General features: G+C 38.2%; 1 protein-coding gene across 6 annotated transcripts; it reads left to right on the top strand.

The window, feature by feature from the left end:
• The first annotated feature begins 1,101 nt into the window (after positions 1–1,101).
• Positions 1,102–24,891, top strand: SAR1B (secretion associated Ras related GTPase 1B). Of its 6 annotated transcripts, XM_032783515.2 has the most exons (9): positions 1,775–1,858; positions 2,786–2,850; positions 6,547–6,595; positions 12,234–12,309; positions 16,401–16,520; positions 17,113–17,178; positions 18,429–18,532; positions 18,764–18,895; positions 20,702–24,891. In XM_032783515.2, the coding sequence occupies exons 4-9, from the start codon at positions 12,252–12,254 to the stop codon at positions 20,816–20,818; spliced, it is 597 nt and encodes a 198-aa protein (XP_032639406.1). In that variant the 5' UTR covers positions 1,775–1,858; positions 2,786–2,850; positions 6,547–6,595; positions 12,234–12,251; the 3' UTR covers positions 20,819–24,891. The 6 variants fall into 6 exon arrangements, with proteins under 6 accessions (XP_032639408.1, XP_032639407.1, XP_032639409.1 ...); XM_032783516.2 differs by lacking the exons at positions 1,775–1,858; positions 2,786–2,850 and adding an exon at positions 1,148–1,168; XM_032783513.2 differs by lacking the exon at positions 2,786–2,850 and having other exon boundaries at positions 1,739–1,858.
• Positions 24,892–26,106: the final 1,215 nt, after the last annotated feature.

Below are 26,106 nucleotides of genomic sequence, written 5' to 3'. Positions count from 1 at the left end.
GCCAATTGCTTTTGGTTTAATCATAGTTCACATTTGGATAAATTATATTACAACGTTAGCATGTTACTAGTGATTTTGGGATCTCAATTTTTGGGTGCCCAACTTGATACACCTTGAAGTACTGAGCACTCACCATCCGAAAATCAGACCTCTTTAAAGTGATTCAACTTGAGCAACTTGGAGCGAGACACTAAAATTACTAGCCACTTTTTGAAATCTTGGTTTTACTAAAATCAGTAGAAGAAATTACGGAAGAGTAAAAGTTCTTCTCTACAGCAGGTCTTAAGTGAAAAACAGACACCATTATCACCGCAATTTTCTCTTCTTCCCACAGATACTAATTCATTTACCTCCTTGGCATAAGTGACAATACCAAGCATACATTTTACAATAGCTTGGGACATTAAGCTTTCTTTATAACAACAATAGACTTTGATTCTGCAAGCTTAAGCCCAGTTGGAGCACTACTGAAATAGTTTATATTTAGATCTGGGTGCTTTAAAATATTAATAGCTGAATTTCACACCACTCCTCTGAGGCAAGAAACTATTTTTCCAGTCTTACAGCTGGTAAAATTAAGGTAGAGAGAATTTAAGTGACTTGCCTAGTCACACAGTGAGTGTACGTCAGTCAGGAGCATAACCTATATCTCAAGACTCCAAGCCTTGTGTTTTAATCACAACAGCCTCTTTTGTGCTATAAATGCTACATTTCTTGTGACATTTGTATTTATTGCCTTTACATCAAGAAAGCAGCCCATTGCCATTATTTCTTTGTATTGTAAGCGAAGAATTTAAAAATAAAAAAAATACATTTCTAAGCACCTCTTCAGCAAGGAACCATGGCAAAGAAAACAGAGGGTTGATTTAGGACCTGGCTGCAGCTCTTGCACTGGGGATCCAACTGGTGAGGAAGAAGAAAGGCAGGAGATTGAATTTGGGAGGCCATCCCTGGCCACCCCCCATGCTAAAGAGGGGAGAGTGAGTTAGGAAACCCCCCTGGTTTGGGCAGGGAGTGATTCTGAGGCTACCACACAGACTTGATTTGATGAGTTGTGGGGCAGCCCCAGGTAGGGTTACCAACAGACTCTTATTTTTTCATCTCTGTACAGGTTTGGGAGTTGCTGAGTATTGCAAAAAGTGGTAACAAATACCCCTGGTGAATGTAGGTGAGTACTGCTTATTAGTAAATTAATAATAATACGGGAAAGAGAGGTGGGGTGGAGAAGCTAAGAAACCAGTTCCTTATTTTTTAAATACAATGTTGGCAACCCTAATTCCAGGGCTGGTGGCTGGGGATGCCCCACTGGGCTCTGGTGAGGGGAGTTAGGCTGGCTGGGTTGCCTCTGTACTGGAATGCGGTGATCTGAGGGGCAATCCCAAAAGAGAGGGGAGTATGGAATGAGGGTGACTGGGAGTGTGGCCCCAATATGAGGGGGTTTGTTTGGGGAGTTGGAACCCGAGGGGCGGGGGGGTTGGGAAGCAGCCCCTGGACTGAATCCAAGTTGGGGGCAGCCCCGAGAAGCGGCGGGCGGGGTGGGGGGGCTAGGATAAGTTCCCCGTACTGGAAGGAGGCAACCCGCTTGTGGGGAGGAGCGCTTAGCCCTGGGGATGGGGAGAAGGGCGCGCGCAGGCAGCCCGCAGTAAGCGCAGTTCTCAGGAAAGGGGAGCGGGTGAGTCGGAGCCCTGGGGCGGCCCCCGAGCTCCAGGAGCCGGCGCCGGGCGGAGCGTGCTGAGTGTGACACGGCCGGCTGGGCCCGGAAGGAGCGGGGTGGGGGCGAAGCGGGGCCGAGGGTCCGTGTCTGTGCCGGGCGGAGCGGGGAGCGGCGCGGCCTGGAGTTCAGGTTCTTCACCAGCGGGTGAGTGAGCGGCGGGGGCGCCGCGATGCGCTTGGGCCGGGGCCCTTCGCCATCATTGTCTCCTGCTGTCTGATCCCGCTGTGTCCCCCCATATCTTCGCCTTGGTACCCGCTACTCGCCCACCTTCCCCGTTGTATCTGCTTCTTCCCCACTTTCCCTTTTGTACCCGCTGTCCCCCCCTCCCTTTTGTACCCGCTGTCCCCCATCTGGACCTGCTGTCCCCCAACCTTCCCTTTTGTACGTGCTGCTCCCCGATCTTCACCTTTGTACCTGCTGCACCCACACCTTCCCCTCTACCCTCTGTATCTACTGCCCCTACATGTGCACTCTGCCCTCCCACCTTCCCCTATCTAATCACTTCCCCCACTTGTAGCTTCTCTGCTGCCCCTCTTCCTCACTGTAACTGCTGCTCCCACCTGGACCCTCTGCTTCCCCTTCTCCTTTGTTTCCCTATCTTCCTCTTTATACCCACTGCCCTCCATACCTTCCCTCTGCCCCCCACCTTCCTCTCTGTACCCACTATGTCCATCTGTATTCTAACCACTGTTTCCCTCCACCTTTCCATCTGTATTCAGTGCCCCAGCCTGTACTTTCCTCCTGGTCTTCCTCCTTCCTCTCTGCTTGCCCATACTTTCCTCTTTGTACCCTCTTCCTCCTTCACTCCCTTGTGTCCTCAGTGTCTTCCTTTCTGCCCCATTTCATTCTCTTTTCTCTTCCCACTTGGTTCCGCCACTTGCCTGCCAACATCTTCCATTCTGCTTCTACTTGTCTCCCTAAGATTTTACCCTCTCACCATATTTTTCTCTCTCCCACTGGTCCACAGAGCTTTTCTCTCCATGTAAACTACTGTCTGCTGCTCTCCTTAGATCTTATATTTTTCTTTCCTTCCTTGATCCCTTTTAATAATAATGCTCTATCTTTCTCTAGCAGTGTTTAGGTCTCGTTCTCACAGCCTGACTACAGGTAGTTCATTCACTCAACATCCCTGTTAGGTAGGTAAATAATTATTGTTGTCCTCAATTTAAAGACAAGGAAACTGAGACACTAAGAGTATGTCCTCACTACCCGCCAGATCGGCGGGCAGCGATTGATCCAGCGGGGGTCAGTTTATCATGTCTAGTCTAGACATGATCAATCAATCCCCGAGTGCACTCCCGTCAACTCCTGTACTCCAGCTCCGCGAGAGGCACAGGCAGAGTCAACAGGGGAGCGGCAGTAGTCGACTCACCGCGGTGAAGACACCACGATAAGTCGGTCTAAGTACGTCGACTTCAGCTACGGTAGTCATGTAGCTGAAGTTGTGTAACTTAGATCGATCCCCCCCCAGTGTAGACCAGGCCTAAGACTATATCTACATTATACACCTTACAGTGGCACAGCTGTACTGCTGCAGTTATGCCGCTGTAAGATCTCGTGTGTAGCTGTTCTATGCTGATGGGAGAGAGCTCTCCCACCGTGATAATTAAACCATCCCCAGCGGGTAGTGGCAACTATGATAGTGGGAGAGTGTCACCCACCAACAGCGCTGTCCCCACTGGTGCTTCCGTCAGTGAAACTTATGTTGGTCAGGAAATGTATTTTTCACATCCCTGATCTACAAAAGTTTTACAGACAAGTGCTAATGTAGCTGTAGCTTAAGTGACTTACCCTAGGTCACAGCATGAGTTAGTGCTGGAGCTGTGGATACAAGTCCTGGCTCCTAGGCCTGTGCTCCAAGCGCTAGACTGTGCTGCCCTCATTCTGTTTGTGTGTGTGCACATGCACCGTTAAAGTAATAGTTTGTTTGTAAAAATGTTATTTTCTAACACCTCTCTCATGCTGAGTAGATAACTCACTGAATTAAATGATTAAATCACAACTTATGTCTTTTCTGTCATGGAAGCTCAAATCAGATGATGGGATGGGAAACACTTAGTGATGGGCTGTTGGAGATTAGAGCCAAGGCGAGACAGACAGATCATTAGAAGGAAGGTGCTGTGTCCCTTCTATGTTCAGGGCTTTTGAAAAGGGGGACAACGCACTGTGCGGCCAGTATAATGATAATTACAGTCTGTAATAGGAAGATTTTGCTTGATATAGATTGAGTGTAGTTTCCATTAACAATGCACTTATAAAATATATTTGTTATGATGGTAACACCTCTGGGCTCTGTGCAGGATCATAGCTGTAATATGCTATGTTTCTGTGCAGGCGAACTCACATTCAAGTCATGACTGTGTCTTCCTCCGTTGACTCATGAGTTGGATAATCCCACCCACCCAGAGACTGTCATAGAAGAGCCATGGTCCTTGCCCCCCAAAAATTAAAGTAAATATTTGAAGAACTGAGTAACAAGAATTAGTCTTTTTGTTTGTTTGTTTTGTTTGAGGTTTAGCATGTTATTTTTCATTAACTAGTGTGGTTTTAAACTCATAAGGGCCATCCACATTAGGGAAATGACCAATTCCTGATAATGGTTTTCAGCAATTGATATCCTCCTTGGTGTTGAAAACACTTTTAACTGCTTGCGTAGATAGGACAAAAATGCTTCCAACCAATGCTGAAAGGTGAAAGGTGGGTCTCAACCATGCTTTTTGTAGTGGCATTGAGAACTGTTTCCTGATTGGAGGGAAAATATGTCTCAACTGAATATCTGCAGTAGTTTGGGCTACATTTAAATATCAGCTATTAGCATTTTGTCAATATTTAATTTATACAGCTGTTACTGAAAAACTGTTAAAATGATACTGTTGGCATAAGCGTTTTGGACAAGTTCCCTGGAACTAGTGACCTAGTAAGAAGTGATCAAGTAGGAGTCACTCCCTATGAATTGGAGTTCAGGCATGGTTTTCAGTAAGCCCTGTGAAAAACACTGCACATTAGGCATGGAAGATTCCCATTAGGATTTAATAAGCTAGGAAATGAGAACTCAGTTGCTTGTGTCACCTGATATGGCTCATACTAGAAAGCATTTTTTTTTTAAGAAGGAATCTATTGGGAAAATATTAATAATTTAAATAACATATCACAAAATTTATAGTTTTTTTTAAATTGGAACTAGAGATGACAATTCTTAAAAATGAAAAATATTGTTATTTTATCAGATACACTATATAAGAAAGGATATTTTGTTTTAAAACAGTGTTTTCATTCATAAAACAGCAGCAAGAGTGCTTGGTTATTTTATTATGTTAACATAATGTTCATTCAGTCTGTTCAAAGGAGTTACTTGGCACTGTAAAATTTTGACAAAATATTGGCTACATGTTAAGGACAGGAAACATATATACCAGGGGTAGGCAACCTATGGCACAGGTGCCGAAGGCAGCACGCAAGCTGATTTTCAGTGGCACTCACGCTTCCTGGGTCCTGCCCACCAGTCTGGGGGGCTCTGCATTTTATTTAAAATTAAAATGAAGCTTCTTAAACATTTTAAAAACCTTATTTACTTTACATACAATAGCTTAGTTGTATATCTTATAGACTTGAAGAAAGAGACCTTCTAAGAACATTAAAATGTATTACTGACATGTGAAACCTTAAAGCAGAGTGAATGAATGAAGACTCGGCACACCACTTCTGAAAGGTTGCCGATTCCTGATATATACAAATAAAAAGAGGCAGGAACAGTTGGAAGGACAGGCCCAGTGGAGAGGAGTGTGTAATAGCACACAACTGCTGTTTGGCTTTGCTGCCTGTTGAATCTGAAAGTAAACTTTACTGAAAGAAAATACCTTCAGTTTCTTAAGTCTTTCTTTTTTAAGTAGTAGATATGCGGCAATTTATGTTTTCCTACCCTTGCTTTTGTATTGTCAGACTAATAATAAAAATGCATCTCTCTTGCTGGAACCACTAAGATACAACAGCTATGAGTATTAGAAGGTGATGTGAATATGACTCTTTCAGCAATGGTCCAGCTGAAGTGTATTTAATACATTGTAGTGGACTCTTAACTCTCCACATTATTTACTGTATATAGTCGTTCATAAGCCGAATATTTTTGTAAAAAAGTGATGCATCAAAGAGCAGGGGTCGGCTTTTAAATGGTTCTACGCCAAAATGTGATGGTTTTAAACTCTGTGAAATCGTTGAACTGAATATCGAATACATTGTCATTTTGTTTACCTGGAGCATCTGCAGGCATGGAGCCCTCAGCTCCCAATGGCTGGGAACAGCAAACTGCGGCCACTCAGAGCTGGGGGCTCTGTGCCTGTGAACACTCCAGGTAAACAGAACATCCAGGCGCACTAGAGGCTTACCCTAATGGGCCAGGAGCCAAAGTTTGCCAACCCCTGAAATAATAGGGTCGACTTATGAAAGGGTCATCTAGTTTTTGCTATTTTTACCTAACCATCTTGGGGGATCATCTTATGAACGAACGGGCTAATGAACAAGTATGTATGGTAAGTTTTTTTTGTCTGAGGAGTGTGTGACCACCTCCCTTTTGTAAACAGAATTGGAATTCATTACCACATCATCCAAAATAGCTAAGTGACTCTGAAAACTGTGAGTCAGAATCCCTGTAGTGATGATTTATTACTCTCCCTCTCTTCACTTACCTATCTTTGCTGGAATGTACTTTATTTTCCTTTCTCTTCATTATTGGGAAAGTATTGCAAAGGAAGGGCTTTCTAAACAATAGAGATACTCCTTGTGCATATCTTGATTGTATTAATCTGTAAGAGTACTATTTGGCAATTCCTTTTCAGTGCTGGATTGTATTTCTATTTGATGTTGATGGTCTTCAGTACAGCATCAGTAAGTATTCATTTCCAATTTATAAACCTTTTGAATTTATCTGCTACAGTGAATCATGTTTTATCGTGGCATGTTGTATTGATTTGTTTGGAACATTCAATCTGTAAAAATAATAAAAATATATTATCACAGCTGAGAGGAAAAAGGTTCATATCTATTCAAATTCTTAGGTAAACTTTTTTTCATGTAAGAAAAGGAGTTAGTGCCATAAGCCATGAAGTCTATTTTTGCTTTCAAAATATGACCTGAAACCAGGTTTTGTTACTTGAATCGTTTCAGTTATAGTGTACTTATTGTCCTTTACGATGCAACGTAACTGCTGCATCACTATTTTCGCAGTCTTATTTTTTTATATATTGTTTCAAATAAAGCTAAAGATTATGCTATGCCCAGAGTGCAAGATTATAAAAAGATCCATTGATTGTATGCCTATATAATGTCTCTTTAAACAAAAGCTAAACATGATAATGATTGTTTTGTATCTGGTATTTACATGGCAAGGATGTGTAAACTTGTTAAAACTTCCTAAATAAATATTGTACAAAAAAAGTAGCATATCCTGCAGCATTATCTTCCTTTGTTTACTGAAGCGCATGATTACAGAGCTATATTGATGATGATATAAATCATTTTTTAAGTTTCACAAATATTTACAAGAAAGTAATTCAAATGCATAAAAATATTTCATTTTTGAAGTGGCTCCTTTTCCCCCTGCCTCAGAGGAATTCTTGAGGTGGCTTATTGAACCAAAATATGGTTTCCAGCTTTGTTTTTTAAATGATTTGTACTAGAGCAGATGTATATCATAACTTCAAAATAGAGAGTTTTGTTAAGGATATTGATTTTTTTCCCCCATTGGTAAGTTTTTATGAAATTAGATCAAATCTGGAACGAAACTTGCATACAGCCTTAAAGTGGACTTTAAACACTTGTTTGCCAAGTTGTTTTTAGAAGACTATGTTCCTGGAATGATTGAAGTTCAGAGTGTACTGGTTAAAGTGCAGTCATGTTGGATAGAGAGACCTGATTTGCTAAGCTTTTGTTAGTCCAGGCCCTTTAGAATGCACTTTTCAGTTTATTCAAAGGGCATTTTACTTGAATAAAACCAGTCATTTTTTACTAGTTATGCTTTTTGTGTTGTAAAGTAATGGTATGTTAAATTTAAAAAAAGAACATGATCCTCTATCCTAACAAAACATATTTAAAATTGCAAAATTAACACCATATTAAAAAGAACAACCACTATATTAACTTGCTTGGAAAGTGTAACAAAATTTATTTTTATCTGTAACAAATTCATAGTGGTAGAGGGAAAGAAAATGTACTCTTTTCTGATCTATCTCCTGACAGGTAAGGAGTGATAGAATTACAATGAGTCTGTAGCATAACTCTTTCTTATTAGGAATCTTCTGTCTTAAGAGGTTGTTCAAGCTTTACCCAAAGTTATGGTGTCCAACTCTACTTCACTTTAAGTAGAAGATGGTCTCCACTACGCAACATTTTTTATTAATCAGTTGTGTGATTGCCTAAAACAGGCTCCATATAATTTACAAAATCAAGCTCAGGGTGTAATGATGATGTAATGTTAGTCACAGTTGAGGCATATGTGGAAGTGATAACCATATGTTAGGCATTCTGATGTGATTCAATAAAATGATTTCTGTTTTCTTGTTAAGGAGGGCATGAGTCAATAAATTAGAGTGATTTTTATTGAAACAGCCAGTATCAAAAGATCGTCACAAACCAACTGAATGAAATCTGTTTGCTGTCAAAAACAAACAAACAATGCTCCCCCAAAAACAACAGCCCATGCTTTCAAATTGCCTTAAAAGGAATTAAATCTATATCATTTACAAGAACCCTAAAACAGACAGGCTTTGCCTTCCTTGTGATTTCTAGACAAATGACTGCCGTGCTTGTGGATGTTCAATTTTTCTGGTGCTTTTGAATCAGTCATGCCAGTTTAAATGGATGTGTACAGCAAGACCTTTCTTGTTTTATTTGTTTTGTAGTGGCCAGACTTCAGCATGTTAATTACAACATAATCGTTTCGTATCAAATGTAGAGATAAGTCATTTAATTCATAGATTTGAAGCTCAGATTAAAATTATGCAGTTTGTTTTCTACATGGTAACAGTAGATTTAACACTCCAATCCAAATATTATAATGTTCCCTTCTAAAATAACTGTTAAGCTATTTTTCCTTTAACAGAATTATTTAAAACTTTCAGTGTTGTCAGGTGTTATTACTGTCAATTTTTGTTGGTGTATTTTTGAGTTATTTGGACATGTCCTATTTTAAAACCACAAATCTTTTGACTAATCTAAGATTGTTTCATTGCACTAGAGAACCTAATTTTGTATTTTACTTTATGATAGGGATTTAACCATTAATGCTCTAATTTCAGCTGTATAAGCTGAATAACCCTTTCTCATTTTAATAGCATATTTAAATCTTGCATGTTGTGATATTTTTAATAGGGCATAAAGAAAATCTTTGGAGTTTATTGTTGTCCACAGGTTTTGTAAACATAAAAGGATCATTTCAGTTTAAGATGACCAGGTTTTAAGAAGTTATTTACACTTCAGTAATTTGAGCAGTTCTGTTGCATCACGCTCTTTGCACTGATTTGTACTTTACTTGAGTAGATAATATTTCTAAGCCTCAAAGAGGCTTTTCCTGATTGGTATTTTGTTCGAGCAATAAACAGATCTGCTGACGTGTATGTTCTGTTTGCGCTTGTTCCTGACCTTTGCTTTTGAGACATGTAAGTGACAGTTGTATTCATAGTGTTGTAGGACTTAGTGTTCATGTGGTGATGATTCTTCAGTCTTATTTGATCAACTCTGTTTCCAGTAACTCATAATGTGAATGAGGAATCCTAGGTTTCTTCATGGCTAACTCTAACCTTTTACATTTTGAGGGAGATGGGACAGCAAATGTTGGATGGATCAAACTTTGCTTTAAGACTCAAATTAAAATATTCCTTTCCTTTTTTCCCTCATGCTCTGTTCCTGGCAAAACTGAAAAATTCTGCTTACCTAGGACTAGTAATTGATTGTTTCAAGCTACTAAGCTATTACTTTTTTTTTCATCGTTGTAACAAAGGTGGGGTTTTGGGTTTTGGCCTATCTCGAGCTTCACCCAGTTTGTACTATGTTACTGCTGCAAAACTGCTCTAAAACCATCTCACCCCGCCACTGGAAGATCACCAGTTTTAGAAGATCCTCAGGTGGCATTGGAAACTACAGCTAGTCTGAGGGGCGGGGTGAAATGAGGCTTTGCCAAAGGAAAGAGGACATGGCCAGGGTGCCTTGGCAATTGATAGTTGGTACTAAGTACCTTATGCTTGCAAAATATTGTCCAAACAATAACTCGGAACACCCCTGCAGGTAGGTAAGTATGAAGTACTTATCTCCTTTTTAAAGATTGGGGAATTGTGATAAAGAGGTTAAGCAAGTTGCCCATGGCAGAGCAGTGAGTCAGTGGCAGTGATATTTGTACATCACAAATACTGCTTCAGAAGTGACGTACATTCCAACTGTGTGCAAAATGAATGCTGGCTTCCTCAGATGAGCATCCAGCATCCATCACTAGCGGGTACATGGAGAGGCTATATTTGTGTTGGGGTTGTCCATTAATGGGTTTCTATCACACAAATGCAGCATTTCTTGATAAGATTCTACTGCTTAATACTGCTCTTTGAACAAACTTAGGGCATATGGCCTTCTCTCTGTCACTGAGTTGTTTCCCAAGAGAAGAGGGTCTAAACCAGAACCATTCTAGTTGTATCTTATTGGCCAAGAAAAACTTATTTGTGCGCCTCCAGGATCTGATGTACCAGTGTTTCTCCCTGAGAAGACGGATGTAACTTTAAAACTTGATGGTTGATTAAGCAGCAGATAGACCCCCCCACCCCAATAGTTAGCTAGTCTCTAGTAGAAAAAACTATTTATTTTCTTCCTTTTGGACATGGACTGGACAAAAAATTATCAGCAACTAGAAAATTCACCCAGAAATGCATGGTTAGGAGAACAGAAACTATTCACTGTCTCCCACCTCTTAAGAAAGTGCCCTAGTTACTTGACTTTGGGATAGTGTGGTGTATGTCTCTTTCAGTCTCTTCTGTTGAAGTTATTTCACTTTCTATAAATAATTACATAGTCACTGGAATAGGGACTTGACCTTGGATCTCCTTCATCCTAGGTGAGTACCCTAATCATCAAGTTAAAGAGTAATTCTCTCTTTCTAGCCCAATGATTTTTGTCATCATTCATAGTAATTCATAATGACTATTCACTAGTCTGTCTTTATAAAGTCCCATTATGAATGACATCAAATAGTCTAGAACATGGGAATGACTATAGCCTGGTGGTTCAGGTACCATCACCATACTGGAAAGTCAATTCACTCAGCTCTAGTGATTAGGACAAGATGGACAGTGCACTGACCTATCCAGAGTATTTATCCCTTTAAATTTATATGCTAAAATTCCATATGAAATATTCAGTTAAATAACTCTCAGTGCGTCTACACAGATCCATTTTAAAATAAATTAATATGTACTACCATTGCTAAGGCTTCCATTTTTTCCCATCACAATACAGAGGAAGAATGGTGAGTGTGGGCAGTATGGCAGTCTGGGTTCTTTTCCTCATCTCTGCAACAAACTTGCTGTGTGACCTTGGACAAGTCACTTAATGCCTGTCCATGCTTTAGTTTCCCCACCTGTAAAATATATGGATGTTGTAAGTCTAAATTCATTGTTTGTAAAGTGCTTTGAAATTTTCCAATGGAAGCCAAAGGTGCTACGGAAGTGCACATTGTATTTTGAAATTTAAGGCTAAATTTATTCTTTTTCTGATTTATTTTAAAAAAGGATTTTATTACATTTTTACAAAACATGAAATCTCGCTCCTAGAAGAAGCTGTTGAGTGCTGCGTGGCACCCCTTCCTCATCTCAGTGTCTTAGTATGCAGTCTGTGCAATAGTCTTAACTCCTTTTGGCTGAGAGAGTAATAGAATGGGACCAAGACTTCAGCTGGCTCTACCATGTGGCAGTATACTCTGTGGGGCACCAAGCCAGTCCTAGAGTTATTTTAATGCAAGTTTATAAATCTTGTTAAATAAGGTGTTTAACAGTAATGCTGAAAGATCCTTAATTTATAAATCATTAAAAAAGATAAACATATATTTTGAAAGGAGGGTAAAATTAATGTCTCAGATTTCTGGGCTTAAAATTCCACTCCTACACATAAATTATCTGTGAATACAAACTACTCATTAGACTCTGATAGCGTTCTCTTATAAGGCTGCTTCACCTGAGCACACTGCTTCCAACAGTACATCATATTCTGGCAGTCCTTGGTGTAACAATAATTCTTTAACACTTTCAAAATGTTTAGCTCTCCAGCATAGTGTTCAGGGGTAAACTATATAAAGCAAAGCTCAGATCAAACTAAGCCCAGATGCTTGGTAGTTAAATTCATTTTTTGGTATACATCTACTGATCCATGCTAATTGCTCTTTGTTTTTTCATCCAGTATTTTGGATTCCTCAGAATTCAGATGGATGTTTTACAATGTTTTATATGATATTTCAATAGTGTTTAAATGCATTTCTCTTTATTTCTTTCAGACTCCTTAAGATTCAGATATGTCCTTCATATTTGATTGGATTTACAGTGGTTTCAGTAGTGTACTGCAGTTTTTAGGTAAGTTTTTATGTTGCTCTATTATAGTGTTTTTCATTTACCTTTACGTCCTTAAAACATAGTACTAGTTAAACAGCAGCATTTATTTTGATGTAAATGAAATTACATTCAGATTAAAGATGTAAAATATTAAGCAGAGTTATTCTCTTAACAGCACTGAGTCCTTACTATACCCTTCATCCATCCCTCTGTTTATCTCATTCATTTCCTTTAAGCCTAGAGAAAATATGTTTTTTTTGTTTTTCTGAGAGTGGGGTCTGGATGGGCTTAGAGGGGAGTGGATGAGCTGACCCCTGGCAGGCACAGACATGGCTTCCTCACACTAAGTGCAGGTAGTAGTGAGGTGTCTCACAACCCTGTGTACCTCAGGAAGCATCACTGTAGTATGAACACAATGGACTTGATTTTCCACTAACACGAGATTTATACTGGTGTAGCTCCATTCACTTCTGTGGAGTTACTCCTGATTCTCACTAGTGCAAGAGGGGAGAACGGGGCCCAGTAATTTGATTTTATACCTCAGTTATCACTTACCATTTGTATTATGGTATTACCTGAAGGCCTCTTTCAGGATCAGAGAGTTCAATTATGGCCCTGTATAATGACAGAGAGCTGGATTCTGACACCCTTACTCATATTGAACAGCACTTTACTCCATGAGCCGTACCGGTGAAATCAGTGGGACCATACTTAGTTAGGTGTTTCTAAAATCAGTTGAAGGGCATCGGAAGGGCCCATAATATGAAAACTGCCTAACCAAAAGTGTTTCAAGCCAGATTGATACAGGATGCAATATGTGAACTTAACTCTTAACACACAGGGCAAGGAAAGGGATATGAGGATAACAGTAAGGGAACAGAGGGTTACATAGACCAGTAATGTGTATGATTTCCAGGTTTTATGTAATTTATGAAATAAATAATAGAAGATATTAATGAATCATGCCAAGTCACCTGCCGAGCATTATCAGTTAGATGTTTAAACTTCCTCACTGTATGTTAGACCGTTGGCCAGCTAGCTGACTGTTAGCCAGTGAAATGTCAACTAAGTGGAATAAGTTAACCTCTTATCTCTGCTACTTTATTTAATCAAGCAGTGATTGCTACACATCTGAAAACTTCCCCGCTTCCACCCCACCCCCACGTTCCTCCAAGGATATTTCTAGTGAGAAAGATACTATAGACCAAAGTGCCAGGGAAAATGTTTCTTGACGTGTCCTTATATGTACTCTAAGGGCAACTTGCTTCTTCTTTTCCTACTCTTGCTCAGATTTTTTTTTTTTTAAATTAAAAAATGAGGCTATATTGTCATGATTAAACAGGCTTACCTAATAAATTAGGAGCCCTTGATTTTACTGACGGGATTATAACATTTTGTAAATCACGAAAGAAAAATGCCCATGAAGAGATTTCTGGGAAGGAATTTTTTGTGTATATTGTGATTTTGCTGTACTTTATAGTTGCAGTATTACCAATTGAGCACTTTGAATTCTTGTGAAAAACCCAACAAATCTGTAAAATTGTATTATAGTACTGAGAAGCAGAGGCAACATTTGCTGTTTCATTCTGTCCATAATATACCTATCTATACTTAGAAATGTATAGCTCTGCTGTACAAATGTGCTTTTGTTTGAAATAGGTAAATATTGTCTTGGCCCAGGAATGAGGTATTATTTGTTCTTATTAGAAAATGTGAAGGGAATACATTTAGCTATTTTTCCAGAGAAGGAGATGCCAAAAAACTGGACCCATCCTATGCAGTTATCTTCCGCATAATGAATTCACTTGTTCCCAAACTTCCTGAAGGGAAGACATATGCACCTCTTCTGTGGTGTATGTTGAACAATGTAAGAACTTGTCAGACAACCTTTTCTTGTTTTGTAGATGGTGATGTCTTGCTACTTAGTAACTTAACAGATACAAATTATCCAGGTTATGTTCCAAGAGCTGAATTTGAGAAGTCAGATGTGCTGTATCTGAAGAACAAAACCATTTTTTTTAAAATATACACATTGATATACACATTATGTGTTTAACTCAGATTCTACTAGTATTCATGATCTTGGCACAAGAGAACACACATTCAGGCATCAGATAATGAATAACATACCTGTAGTATTAGAATAGTACCAGATCCATTCTCGTCATCTGATTCTGTTAGAGAATTGCAGCCTTCTCTGTCAAGGTTATAAATGTTCCCTGTTGGAATGTGATCCTAGAGATTACAGCTGAAAAGCAGAGAAGGTAAGTAAATAATAGCAGGATAAAGGTTAACAGAGTAGATGTTTGTATGTATGTGGAATGCTGCAGTGGCTCAGAAGTGGTCTAATTCAGAATCCAAATGAAAGATTCATTTTAAGAAGTCCTCACTAAACAAAAACAAAGATCAGAAAAAGTCTGATCAGCAATTCAGCCTTCATCAGTTACGGTGTGAGCAGGATCTCTTCTTTATCAAAAGCCTTCATCAGTAACCTAAGACACAAGCAGAGCTCTGTCTGTCCGATTTTTAGAAAAATTGTGACCACAAGTACAAAGACTTTTTTTCTCTTTTCTCGAACAGGCGAACCTAGCAATTGGAATATAAATAATACAGAACTTTTGACAGTTGCATTATAATACACAGTTAAGCATAATGAATGCAGAGAAACTAAGCTGGTGAACTTTAATAGCACAATATTGTATAATCCAATAATTTACTACATTAGCTATTTCTATATCTTCATAAAGTTTTTAAAATAAAGATTTTCTTAATTGTATATCACATTGCCAAGTAAGATGGCATCATGTAATGAAAGACCCTGTCATACAGTGGGCACCATTAGAAAACTAAACATTTACTTCACTACAGTAGTTGCCTTGCTTATTCCTTATACGCAGAATAAGTAATAGAAATGCAGTAGCAAATTTAGCTATTGCAAGTAATGCTGATTTGTTTTTCTTAATGACACCCAGTTTAACACTGAATTTTCTGTACTTATGTATGATTTTCAAACTTTAGGAACATGTAACAGCATAATTTTATCTTTTTTTTTAAAAAAAAGGTTTCTCTTGCTGAAATTAATACTTCACTCTTCCTTCTTATGCCATTTTTATGATAATTAAACCTTGTTCTGCACTAACAGAAAACTAACTGTTGTGTGGCTGGCAGTGGCAATTAACAGAATGTATTGAACACACTGGCCAAGTCACATTTCTTCGAAGGGGGTAAGGGGACTCCCTTAAAACAGTTACAGTCAAAGCAGATTCTATGTTCTACAGGTCTTCAAAGCAGGCGGTAACTTTCAACCTGACATTAGTTTTAAGATTACTGCATTCTTAGCATTGAACAGTTTGCAGAAGCAGAGAATAGCTCTGACCCAGGATACCGTGTTGAGGGAGGTAGCATTATAAATTAAGAGAATCACCCTTTGATAATTTCAATTTAAAAAATATTATTTTAAAATGTCTTACTTTTTAACCCTTACCTCCTCCCCTCTAGTTGTTGTTTATACTGGAGGCATTAACACAGTGAAATTAAAAGGGAAATTTTGTTCATATAAAGATTAATGAAAAATGAAACTTCTAATCCATATTATTAAAGCGTTATCACATCACAGGAAACATTTCACCAGTGCATTATACACTGTTGATGGTATGAGCTTGCAACTCTCCTGAGGTACAAATGAGTGTCTTAAGTCAGGCAAGGCTTGTCATGTCTTCAAGCTCTATTGATCAGACTACTAAATGAATCTTAGTATGTGTAAGATCACCAAACAGTAATAGAATATGTGTAGAGTTAAAAACAACACATAATATTTAAAACCAGTTTTCGTCTTTACTTATCTGCCAAGACAATTTCCTTTGCAACAGGGAAGAAAATTGAGGAAAACATCTCTGCTCAGTTTGAGGGTGATATCTTGGGCTTCCAGCATAGGCAAGGTCCCACAGGGTATGGGAGTCCTCTGCTTAAGAATAGCTGAAAATACTGTTGTTAGTCTTCTGTTACATATCATCATTTAAACTTGTACTCCTTTGGTCGTACTGCATTTTATCGTTATAATATTACAATATAAAATCAATGTATTCAGTAAACACTTTTTTTTTTTTAAACAGGGTTGTATAAGAAATCTGGTAAACTAGTATTTCTTGGGTTGGACAATGCTGGAAAAACTACACTGCTGCACATGCTCAAAGATGACAGACTGGGACAACATGTCCCTACATTACATCCCAGTAAGTCAACACCACCAGTTCTTTAACATTAGAAACAGTGCCTTAAACCTCTCGTATGTGCTAAGTCCTTCATAGTGTGTTCACTAATATTACAAAAACTACATTTATTGTAATATAATTCAGTATGGGCCACCTAAAAATCTTAGACATGGAGTGCGCATATTAGCAGGGGCTAAGAGTGTGGATCATGAGAGATGGAGTGCCTTGCTTTGTTCAACAGCTCCCTCTCCGGCTAGTTGCAAAAATGGTATTAACAGCCTTTACAGGAATGCTGTTTGGTTCTCTTTGGCTGAAAGGGTGACTCTATAACTTACCAGGGTGGCTTTGTAAGAGGGGACTTCACCCCCAGATGAAAAATGGACTAATAGGTCCATGAGGACCCAAAGGACTCTTAGGAAGAAGAGGAGAAGGAGACAGAGTGAACAATATTTTAGCTGTTTTGTTTATGTGGGCTACACAGTGTGACATACTCAAGATCCCTGCAATGTGTCATTAGTGAAGTAAGAGTGTTGAGCCTAGCCCTGTAGTACTTATTCAGGAAATATTCCCATTGAAGACAGTAAGAGAACATACCAATTTTGTGTATTTTTAGCCTCAGAAGAGCTGACAATTGCTGGTATGACTTTTACCACTTTTGATCTGGGTGGACATACTCAAGGTAAGATAGTGGCTCAACTGGCTCATTTTGTTCTTGTAACTATATTGACTTCAGTGCCAGTAATTGTAACCTTTATTTGTTTCATATCAAACAAATGACCATGCTACAAATATTATTCTTTCAGCCTTTTTTTGGCCTACATAGAAAACATTTCCTGATCTGCTGTCTCTCTCTACCATTCGCTGCACTCTAACATAAAATTGAATGGAGGCAACATAGAACTGAAATAGAGGGCAAAGCCATTGATTGATTTGAGCATTAGAAAAACCAAATAAAAAAGTCAAAATAAAACCCCCCACCCTGATGTTTACCATTAGTCTTTATGGTTTAAACTTACATTTGCTGATGTAAGTTTATAGAAAAGGTAAACTGCAGTGTATCTATGATCATGTGGAATTGATCCATTGTGGGCACTAATAAATCTTCCACCTCTTCTACTGCTAACTTGGACTGAAAATCCAATACAGTTTGTCAAAAATTTCAAATTCTTCAGATCGTCATAAACAATACACTAAGTCACAGATTTTTAGAGCTGTACTTATGGATATGAACAGTTTTTCTCCTGGTTCAAATAGTGAAGGGTTCCTTTTTTGCTTCATTATTTCAAGCTATGTCAAGTAGGGAAGGTTGTCCTAAAGATTTTAAACTTTTTAAAATAGAACTGGCTGCCCTTTTAAAGATTCTGCTATTTAGACTCATAGACTTTAAGGTCAGAAGGGATCAATATGATCATCTAGTCTGACGTCCTGCACAAAGCAGGCCACAGAATCCTACCCATCATAGACAAACCCTATCGATCTATTTCAATTTGGTTTTGGAAATCTCAACTGCCAAATCACCGCAATGACCCGCTCCCCACTCTGCAGAGGAAGGCAAAAAACCTCCAGGCCTCCCAATCTGCCCCAAGGAATCCTTCACCCCAAATATGCGATCATCTAAACCCTGAGCATGTGGCAAATCACCAGCCAGCACTCAGGAAAGAATCCTGCAGTAACTCAGATCCCATCCCATCTAACATCCATCACAGACCACTGATTCATACTTTACCTCCGTAATCAAAGATCAGTTGCCAAAATTAAGCTATCCCATCATACCATCCCTTCCATAAACTTATCAAGCTTAGTCTTAAAGCCAGATATGTCTTTTGCCCCCACTACTCCCCTTGGAAGGCTGTTCCAGAACTTCATTCCTCTAATGAAATCCTGTCATTACTCTGAATTTTGCTGTTAATTAATAATGCTCTTTGTTAGCTCGCAGAGTGTGGAAAAATTATCTGCCTGCCATCAATGGCATTGTGTTTCTGGTGGACTGTGCTGATCATGAAAGACTGACTGAATCAAAAGAAGAACTTGATGTAAGTAAATAAATTGGATTTAAAAAAAAAATGAACTCATGTTCTCAGTACCTGACAGTGGGCACTTCTGCCACCCAACCAAGGGGCTCAGCAATGTGTTTTTTTTCCTTCCCTCCGCTCTTTCCATCCCTCACCCCAAGTACTGTTGCTATTTGCTGCTGGTTCCCTCTCCTTGCATACAAGGATACATATTCTTGTTGAACTCCTCTTCCTTTTTTCTCCCCTTCATAGTTGCTAATGACAGATGAAACTGTTGCAAATGTGCCTATCCTAATTCTTGGTAACAAGATTGACAGACCTGAAGCCATCAGTGAAGAGAGGTTACGAGAGATGTTTGGTTTGTATGGCCAAACAACAGGAAAGGTAATGCTTGTTTTCTTGTTAGAGTTTGCTTTCCCTGTACTCTGGAGCGAGCACTCTTTTGCATCACTTCTTTCCAGCTACACACACAAACTATCTACTTTAGTATTCATAGATTTAAAAATGTAATACCTACAAAATAAAGTCTAAAACTTCTGGATTAGGTATAGTTCTACTAATAATTTATTAATTGTTTTCAGGGTCATCTTTGTTCAGTGGTTATAGCTTCCTGTAAAATACTTTGAGCGAGCAAGTCTTTAAACGTAGTTGTTCAGATTAGAACTCTGTTAGGAGATTTGATAAAGTTTGGTGGCACCGATCTTTCTGATTTACAGTGCAGGTTCATAGAGCGATACAATATGAAAATATTAGTCCAAGGATTAGAAATGAGATGCTGAACTCCACTACACTACTGTGGAAATCTTGATTGGTAGTTTATAAAACAGTTCTTACTAATACCTGTAGCAATAAAGTAGGTTTTATATCTGAATCATTGTGCTACTGAACTCTCTCCTTTTAATAGCACACTCAATGTGTAACAGTTATTCAGTTGTAGGGGATTAAAAACAAGTTTCTCCAATATCCCACATGCTTGTAATGTAGATTTTTCTAGACTAGCCTTGTGAAATTCAATATATTTTTCTGGAGAAGAATAGGACCCACCTTTTGGCACATAACACAGCATTTGGGTTATAATGGGCATTATCAAGTATGTGGGGAAATAAGGTAGAGAGAGTTACAATTATACAGCTGTAGATGCAGTTCCTCAACAATGTGTATCATGAAGTTATGTTTTAGTGCCCGTGTAGCCTATGCATGGGCGCAGGTAAGGTTAAGTGCTAGACAGATTCCTCCACACTGAGCAGTAGTAAATATCAAGTCCCTTGTGTATTCGATCCCTCATTCAAAAGTGCACAGGGTAAAAGAGTGTGTCTGTGATGGGGGATCCTTACTGTAGAATCATGGAAATGTAGAACTGGAAGAGACCTAGAGAGGTAATCAAGTCCCAGTTCCCTCCGTTTAGGCTGGACCAAGTAAACCTAGACCATCCCTGACAGATACTTGTCCGGCCTTTCTTAAAAAACCTTCAGCCATGGGGATTCCATCTTCCTTTGGAAGCCTATTCCAGAGCTTAATTACTCTATTGTTAGAAAGTTTTCCCTAATATCTAACCTAAATCTCCTTTGCTGTAAATAAAGTCCATTACTTCTTGTTCTACTGTCGGTGGACATGGAGAACAATGGTGGTTGGATTCTCCCGTTTTCTCTGCCCTCTTTATCACCTTTTTATCTTGCGCTTATTTTCATAACACTCGCACCTATGTTGTGCAAGTTCAAACCCAAAATGGAGTACAGGCAAAAGTGTCTTCAAATTAGTAGTAATGGTTTTTGTTACTGCTACTCCTTGGCCTTGGACTACAGTCAGCATGACTGAGGTCAGTTTTACCATTAGTGGCAAATGCCCTTCTTATCTAATTGCAAAATGAATAATGCCAATTCATAGAGAAACTCCTAATGTGAGTTTTCAAAAATCATCTTGGTTTAAAAACCTCCTTTTGGACCATGCTTGCTCTTGCATTCCTGTTGCATGTACTTCATCTCCTCTGGATATAACAGCTAGAAATGATAGAATGCACAGTATATTTCAGAAAGGGACTTTATTCTTGGTAACTTCAGGTTAACTTTTCAAATTTCTAGTATTTAAAACAAATTAGGTAGTAACATTATGTAAAAAAAAATTGTTTTTGTAGAAAGAACCCATTTTTTCATACGGTTGAGATTTGATATACTTTTGATCTCTTACTTCCAGGGCAATGTATCTCTGAAAGAATTGAATGCCAGACCACTGGAAGTCTTTATGTGCAGCGTGCTAAAGAGACAAGGCTATGGAGAAGGATTCCGTTGGATGGCACAATACATTGATTAACACCAAAATCACATCAGTACATTCTGTCCCATGTCTGAATATGAAGTCTGCTCATTATTTGATTACTCAGTGTACATAACTTAAACTCAGTAGACTTTGTTTGGTTACAAAAGCAAATGTTTTTTAGATTATTAAATCAACTATGGCAAACTGCAAGCGTGAAGATTGAAAACTGATTTTAAGCAAGTTTGTAAGACTGAATATCACAACATGTTAGCTTTCAGATCCCATAACACAACATTCTTTTGAAATTTATAACTTGACAATAGTCTCCTACACCATTTTCTGACAGAGTGACTTTCCAGTACAGTACGTTTGAACGCACTTTTTAACAGCTAAAAATTAGAGCCATGTGAACGACATTTAATGTTCATCATGTTAAATTTTTTATGTACTTTTTTGAAACTGGTTTTTATAAATTTAGAATATATAACCACCTCTCAAGGAACAATAAATAATTAGCTTATTGATAATTGCATGATGCCTTACAGCTTTCAATAATACACTTTCTTATGCAACGTCATGCAATAAAACTAAATCCAGTTTTTGGCATCTTTGATTGGAAATGTTTCATTTTAATGTGTCTTAACTAGTGAGGATGTCTGAAGATCTGAATATGTGGGATATCTTCCTGAAACTTAGGAGGCCACAAGGTAGTTTCAGTGAACTTTGGATTATTTCACGGTTAATGCAAAATCCTAACATAAATGCAATCAGGTAGTTTGAAAAGCTTATAATTCTCTAATCAGATGCCCTAATCTGTCATTAAAAACAAAATCACATTAAATTAATCAATTAGTGCCTACACAATTCTTGCACTAAAAGCAAAAATTAGCCCATTTTATTGATCTCGTGAATTAAAATGAACTTGTAAACTGGCACAGGAAGTGCACATTTGCTTGAAGAAATGGAAAAAAAAATTGCATGAAATAATATACTCCTAGGTAAATTGACTTTAGTTGTGCCAGAGGAGTTGATTCTGAATAACTGTTAATTCCCAGAAAGGGGTTGGCCCATGTTACCTTTGGAAACTCATGCCATCCCTCTCCCAACTGGATGTGAGTTTAGCCTCTTTCTTTTTTTTCAAGGATTTTTTGGACAGTTTTGCCATGTTGGAAAACTTTGTTATGTCTTGGAATCTGAGGTGGCTTATTACTGGGATAAATTTTAGTATCACAAAGACTTATGTGCTGACATTTGATTGTTCCTTTTCCCCTTCCTCTGCATGCATTACTTCTTTGGGAAGGAATGAAGATTATCTTCTAAAATGGAAAGTGTTGGAGCACATGTCAACTTGTTGTTAGTTGGTACTGACTTTTGAATCGTGGTTTGTGTGGTGTAAGATGTCACATTCTGTAGCCTTTATCTGAGCCTGTTTACAGCAGGTGTGCTGTTATTTTACATATATCTGAAAAAAGGGATGGAAGTTGAATAATAGATTTCAAACCTGGAGTCCTCTTTTTGTGGTGATGTTCAGTGGAGGTTTTGCCTAAGAGACTAAGGACAGATATACAGTTCTTAGTGTTTAAGGCTGATTTCCAGGAAAGGTTGGGCCTGCTTCCTTCATGGCTATATAAGCTCTCTCTTCAGGAATATATGTGGATCCTGGTGTCCAATATTCGTGGTATATTGATAATGTATGTCTGGAACTGATTGTTTTCTTCTTGTTGTCTCATTGAGTTTGACTTCCCGATGCAGGGTATACAAGATCACAATGAATAGATGTGAACTACCCTTTTCCCTGATCTGAACTTGAATGACAGAGTACTGATAAACATATCTCCACAGTCCTGAATTGTGCATCTGAATAAGAGGAATAATTCAGAACCTTGAAGTTAATGTTTATAACTCATGTTTGCTATTCTGCAGATCCTGTCTTCATCTCAAGCCTTTTTCTAAGTCAAAGTCATTTGTCAGTGGTGAGGTCTAAGCAGTAAGTGAAGGCAACAGATAGCTTAAATGTGTCAGATATAATGCAACCTAAAAGTGACTTGGATGTTGGTGACCCCCCAAAAATTATCTGTCTACTATAGAATACTGTTTCTGGGTTGCGTAAACCAAACTTTTAAAGTAAGAAATGGCCTCTTATCAGAGTTAGGGCATCAAGCAGGTCCTACCATGGATATTTTTTGAAGACATGCTTTTCTTCAGATATTTCTGATGATCATTATAATGCTGAGAATAAATCAACTGATAGTGTAAATATTTAAAATAATTCTTGCAGCTAGGTGGCACAATGCTAATATGGGAGACTTAGGATTCTTGTTGCCTGTGCTTGTGGAGATGACCTGTTTACTCCTCCTTCAGAATAGGCCATGCTTGCAGTTCACTTCTGCTGGCTGATCCATTACGGTGGGCATTGAAACAGATGTTGTGTGCTCTTCAGCTCGTATTTCAAGCAACCTGTGACAGTGGCAGCAAGGAAAGTGGTAGTAATGTTGAGAATAAAAATGGAGGTGATAATCTTTAAAAGGGTGTATTAAGAGTAATTTTTAGTGTTTTGGAAATGCACAGATTTCATGCTTGATACTGTAAGATGCTGGTTTAAAATGTGGTCATAACAAGGGCATGCAAGAAATTGCATCTATATATCTTGGTACTTACATGGCCCCCATCATGGTAGTATCTGAGCATCTCTCAAGTATTTAAATAACAGTTTCTCTCTCACTTCCTTTCCATCCTGTAGGAGAAATACCTTGATTAATTTATAGTGTTTATTTGGTTTTGATTGTGTATGTGAATGGGTGTATTGTATGTCTGTGTGAAGAAATTATTGAGGGAAAGTTACGTTATTAAAATGAGTTTGGCATTTCTGGAGGTGACTAGTTTCTAAAGTGGTTCGTCTGTGGTAATTTGTATTTTTGCAGGAGTGGGTTTCATTTTCTAGGTCCAGCTCCTGTGAAAGTTTTTTGCTCTCCTGAGTATCCAGCTACACAGCCTTCAGTTTAAATGTTACAGTGACTTAAAGAGTATATGCTGAAAAAAACAAAGCTTGTCATTAGTAAAGGTGTATTTATGAAGTGTCTCCAACCTATTTTTATACCACAACAGTTTCTTAGGGTATGTGGACACAGGCTCCATATATTTCAGTAACTGCTGCTGAGATTGTGACCTGTGCATTGCAATCACTTAATATTTCCACTTGTGAATTGTTTAACGTTGATTTTGTCTGGGTAGCGCTTACGCTTTCATTCTAGAATACACTGTATAACCTCAAGATTTGAGGTGTAATCCTATCTCTATCCTGGCCTGCTAAATTATTTTTTAGCACAAATAAATAATAGAATCATAAAAGTTAGAGATGGCAAAAGTCTATTAAGTCATCTAGTTCATTTTCCTTCTAGTGCAGGATTGTTCCCTAAAGTATATTGTCTAGTGCTGTACTCAGTGTTCAGGTATTGTCCGTGATGTGCCAAAGATGACGTATGGCATCCATTGGAATATAATACCTGCATGTTTGTGAGTTTTAATAATATATATTTGCCATATTGTATTTTAATAATCAGAGACTAACATAAGATATTTTACATTTACTTATTTATGTCTTGAGCCAGCTCATCAAAACATAAGGTGCTGTGTATCTTTAACCCAAGTGAATTTGCAGATCTGCGTGTAGTGGGAAATACTCCAACCTCTTCTCTTGTTATTGTACATTCGCAAAGGATTTGGTTGGTACTTTCTAAAGTTCACTATTTCCACACAGTACTACTTCCTTAGATTTAGTGTAAATAGAAGTCCCCAGTTATGGACTTATAGAGCTGCATAGAAATGCACTGGCTCACTGTGGGAAGACTTAACTTCTTACTAACTTATTTGCACTTAGGTAAACCACTTTTTGCACTAGTATCTCAGTGTGGAATTAACCTTTTCTGTTATGGAATGTGAGTGCTGTAAATGTTTAAAAATATAATTTATATAATGAACTTTCAGTTTGTGTATTTCTGCAGAAGGATAGTTATAGATTAAAGTGTTCTTAAACGGTTAATGTGCTGTTTTTTTAATCACTGTTATGTTATCCCATCACACGCTTTAAATTTAAATGTCAGGATAGCAAAATAAAATTCTGACCTGAACTTTGAAGAAATGTAGTTTTTAAAATGCCACATTTCTTGTTGAATGATTACGTAATCAAAGAATGAAAAAATAACCTGCTAGCTTTATGAACATTCTGATCCCTTCATTAAGTGTAGAAGATGCAGATTACACTAAAAATTAGCTACCCTGTGGAATTTAAGTTTCCTGTTGATGTAAAATCCCAGACTTAGAGAACTTTCAGGTATTTAGAAATTGTCTTTATTCCTACCCTCCTCGAAATTTCAAAATGTTCACATAAATCTTAGGCATTGCCAAAGTGGGGAAATGTTAACTTGATGTTTGCATCATGCAAGCAGACACTTATAAGTACTTTTTTTTCATACAGTTTTGCTGATTCACTGCAGCTGACTTTTGTCACACTGATATTGCATCTGTTGAGTCAGGACTGCCAGCAATTCAGAATTCTGTGTTTTAAATGTGGACAAACTTATAGACTGAGATCATTGAACTCATTTCACTTATGGACATAAGCTACTTTCACCAGGAGAAAATTTAACCCACTGTACGATTTAACAACTTGCAAACCTTGACTATGTTCTCAGATTAAAATTACCAATTTAATTCTTAACTCTCAATCTTTTCTCCAGAACTAGGAGTTCCACAGGCCAAAAGCATACCACAAAAATTAGCCCGAGGAGTTTGGGATAGGTGTAACTATCTGAAACTTCTACTGATTTTTTTTAAAACACTAGATTTCAAGTTCATGTTATCAATTTAAACAGTCAGAACTTTACTTTGCAGTCACTTAAAAAAAAAAAAAGTGAAGGGATATTGTCAGGGCTCTTGAATGCAAATACCTGTTGTTGATACAGTCTGATGCCTATCATCCTGTCTGCAGTTAAGTAGGGTTTTTTTCCCCCCCAAAGTGTTCCTTTAATTGCAGAATGATTTAATGAAATAATAGGAGCAGTACCTATGCTAGTCAAAGAGTAAATAAACCTTTGTCAATATTTTGGAACGTGTGCACTATCAGGAACTTCAGAGCCACTTCGGGTTTACAGTTTCTCTTCATTAAGACTAAATCTTAGCATTTTCATTATACTTGAGTACAGACAAGCCTAGAAGTAAATGTAATCACCGTGTTAACAAAGCCAGCACAGTGACACCCAACTGGTTTGGAAAAGGAACATGGGAGCTTGCCAACGATTTTCAGACCAAACAGGGAAGGGATGTGGTTGGGGGGGAACCTAATC

The sequence above is a fragment of the Chelonoidis abingdonii genome, chromosome 7 (genome assembly GCF_003597395.2).
Source record: "Chelonoidis abingdonii isolate Lonesome George chromosome 7, CheloAbing_2.0, whole genome shotgun sequence".
NCBI classification, from domain to species: Eukaryota; Metazoa; Chordata; order Testudines; family Testudinidae; genus Chelonoidis; species Chelonoidis abingdonii.
The sequence above is the reverse complement of the archived record's forward strand: the minus strand, read 5'-3'. Positions and strand labels throughout refer to the sequence as shown.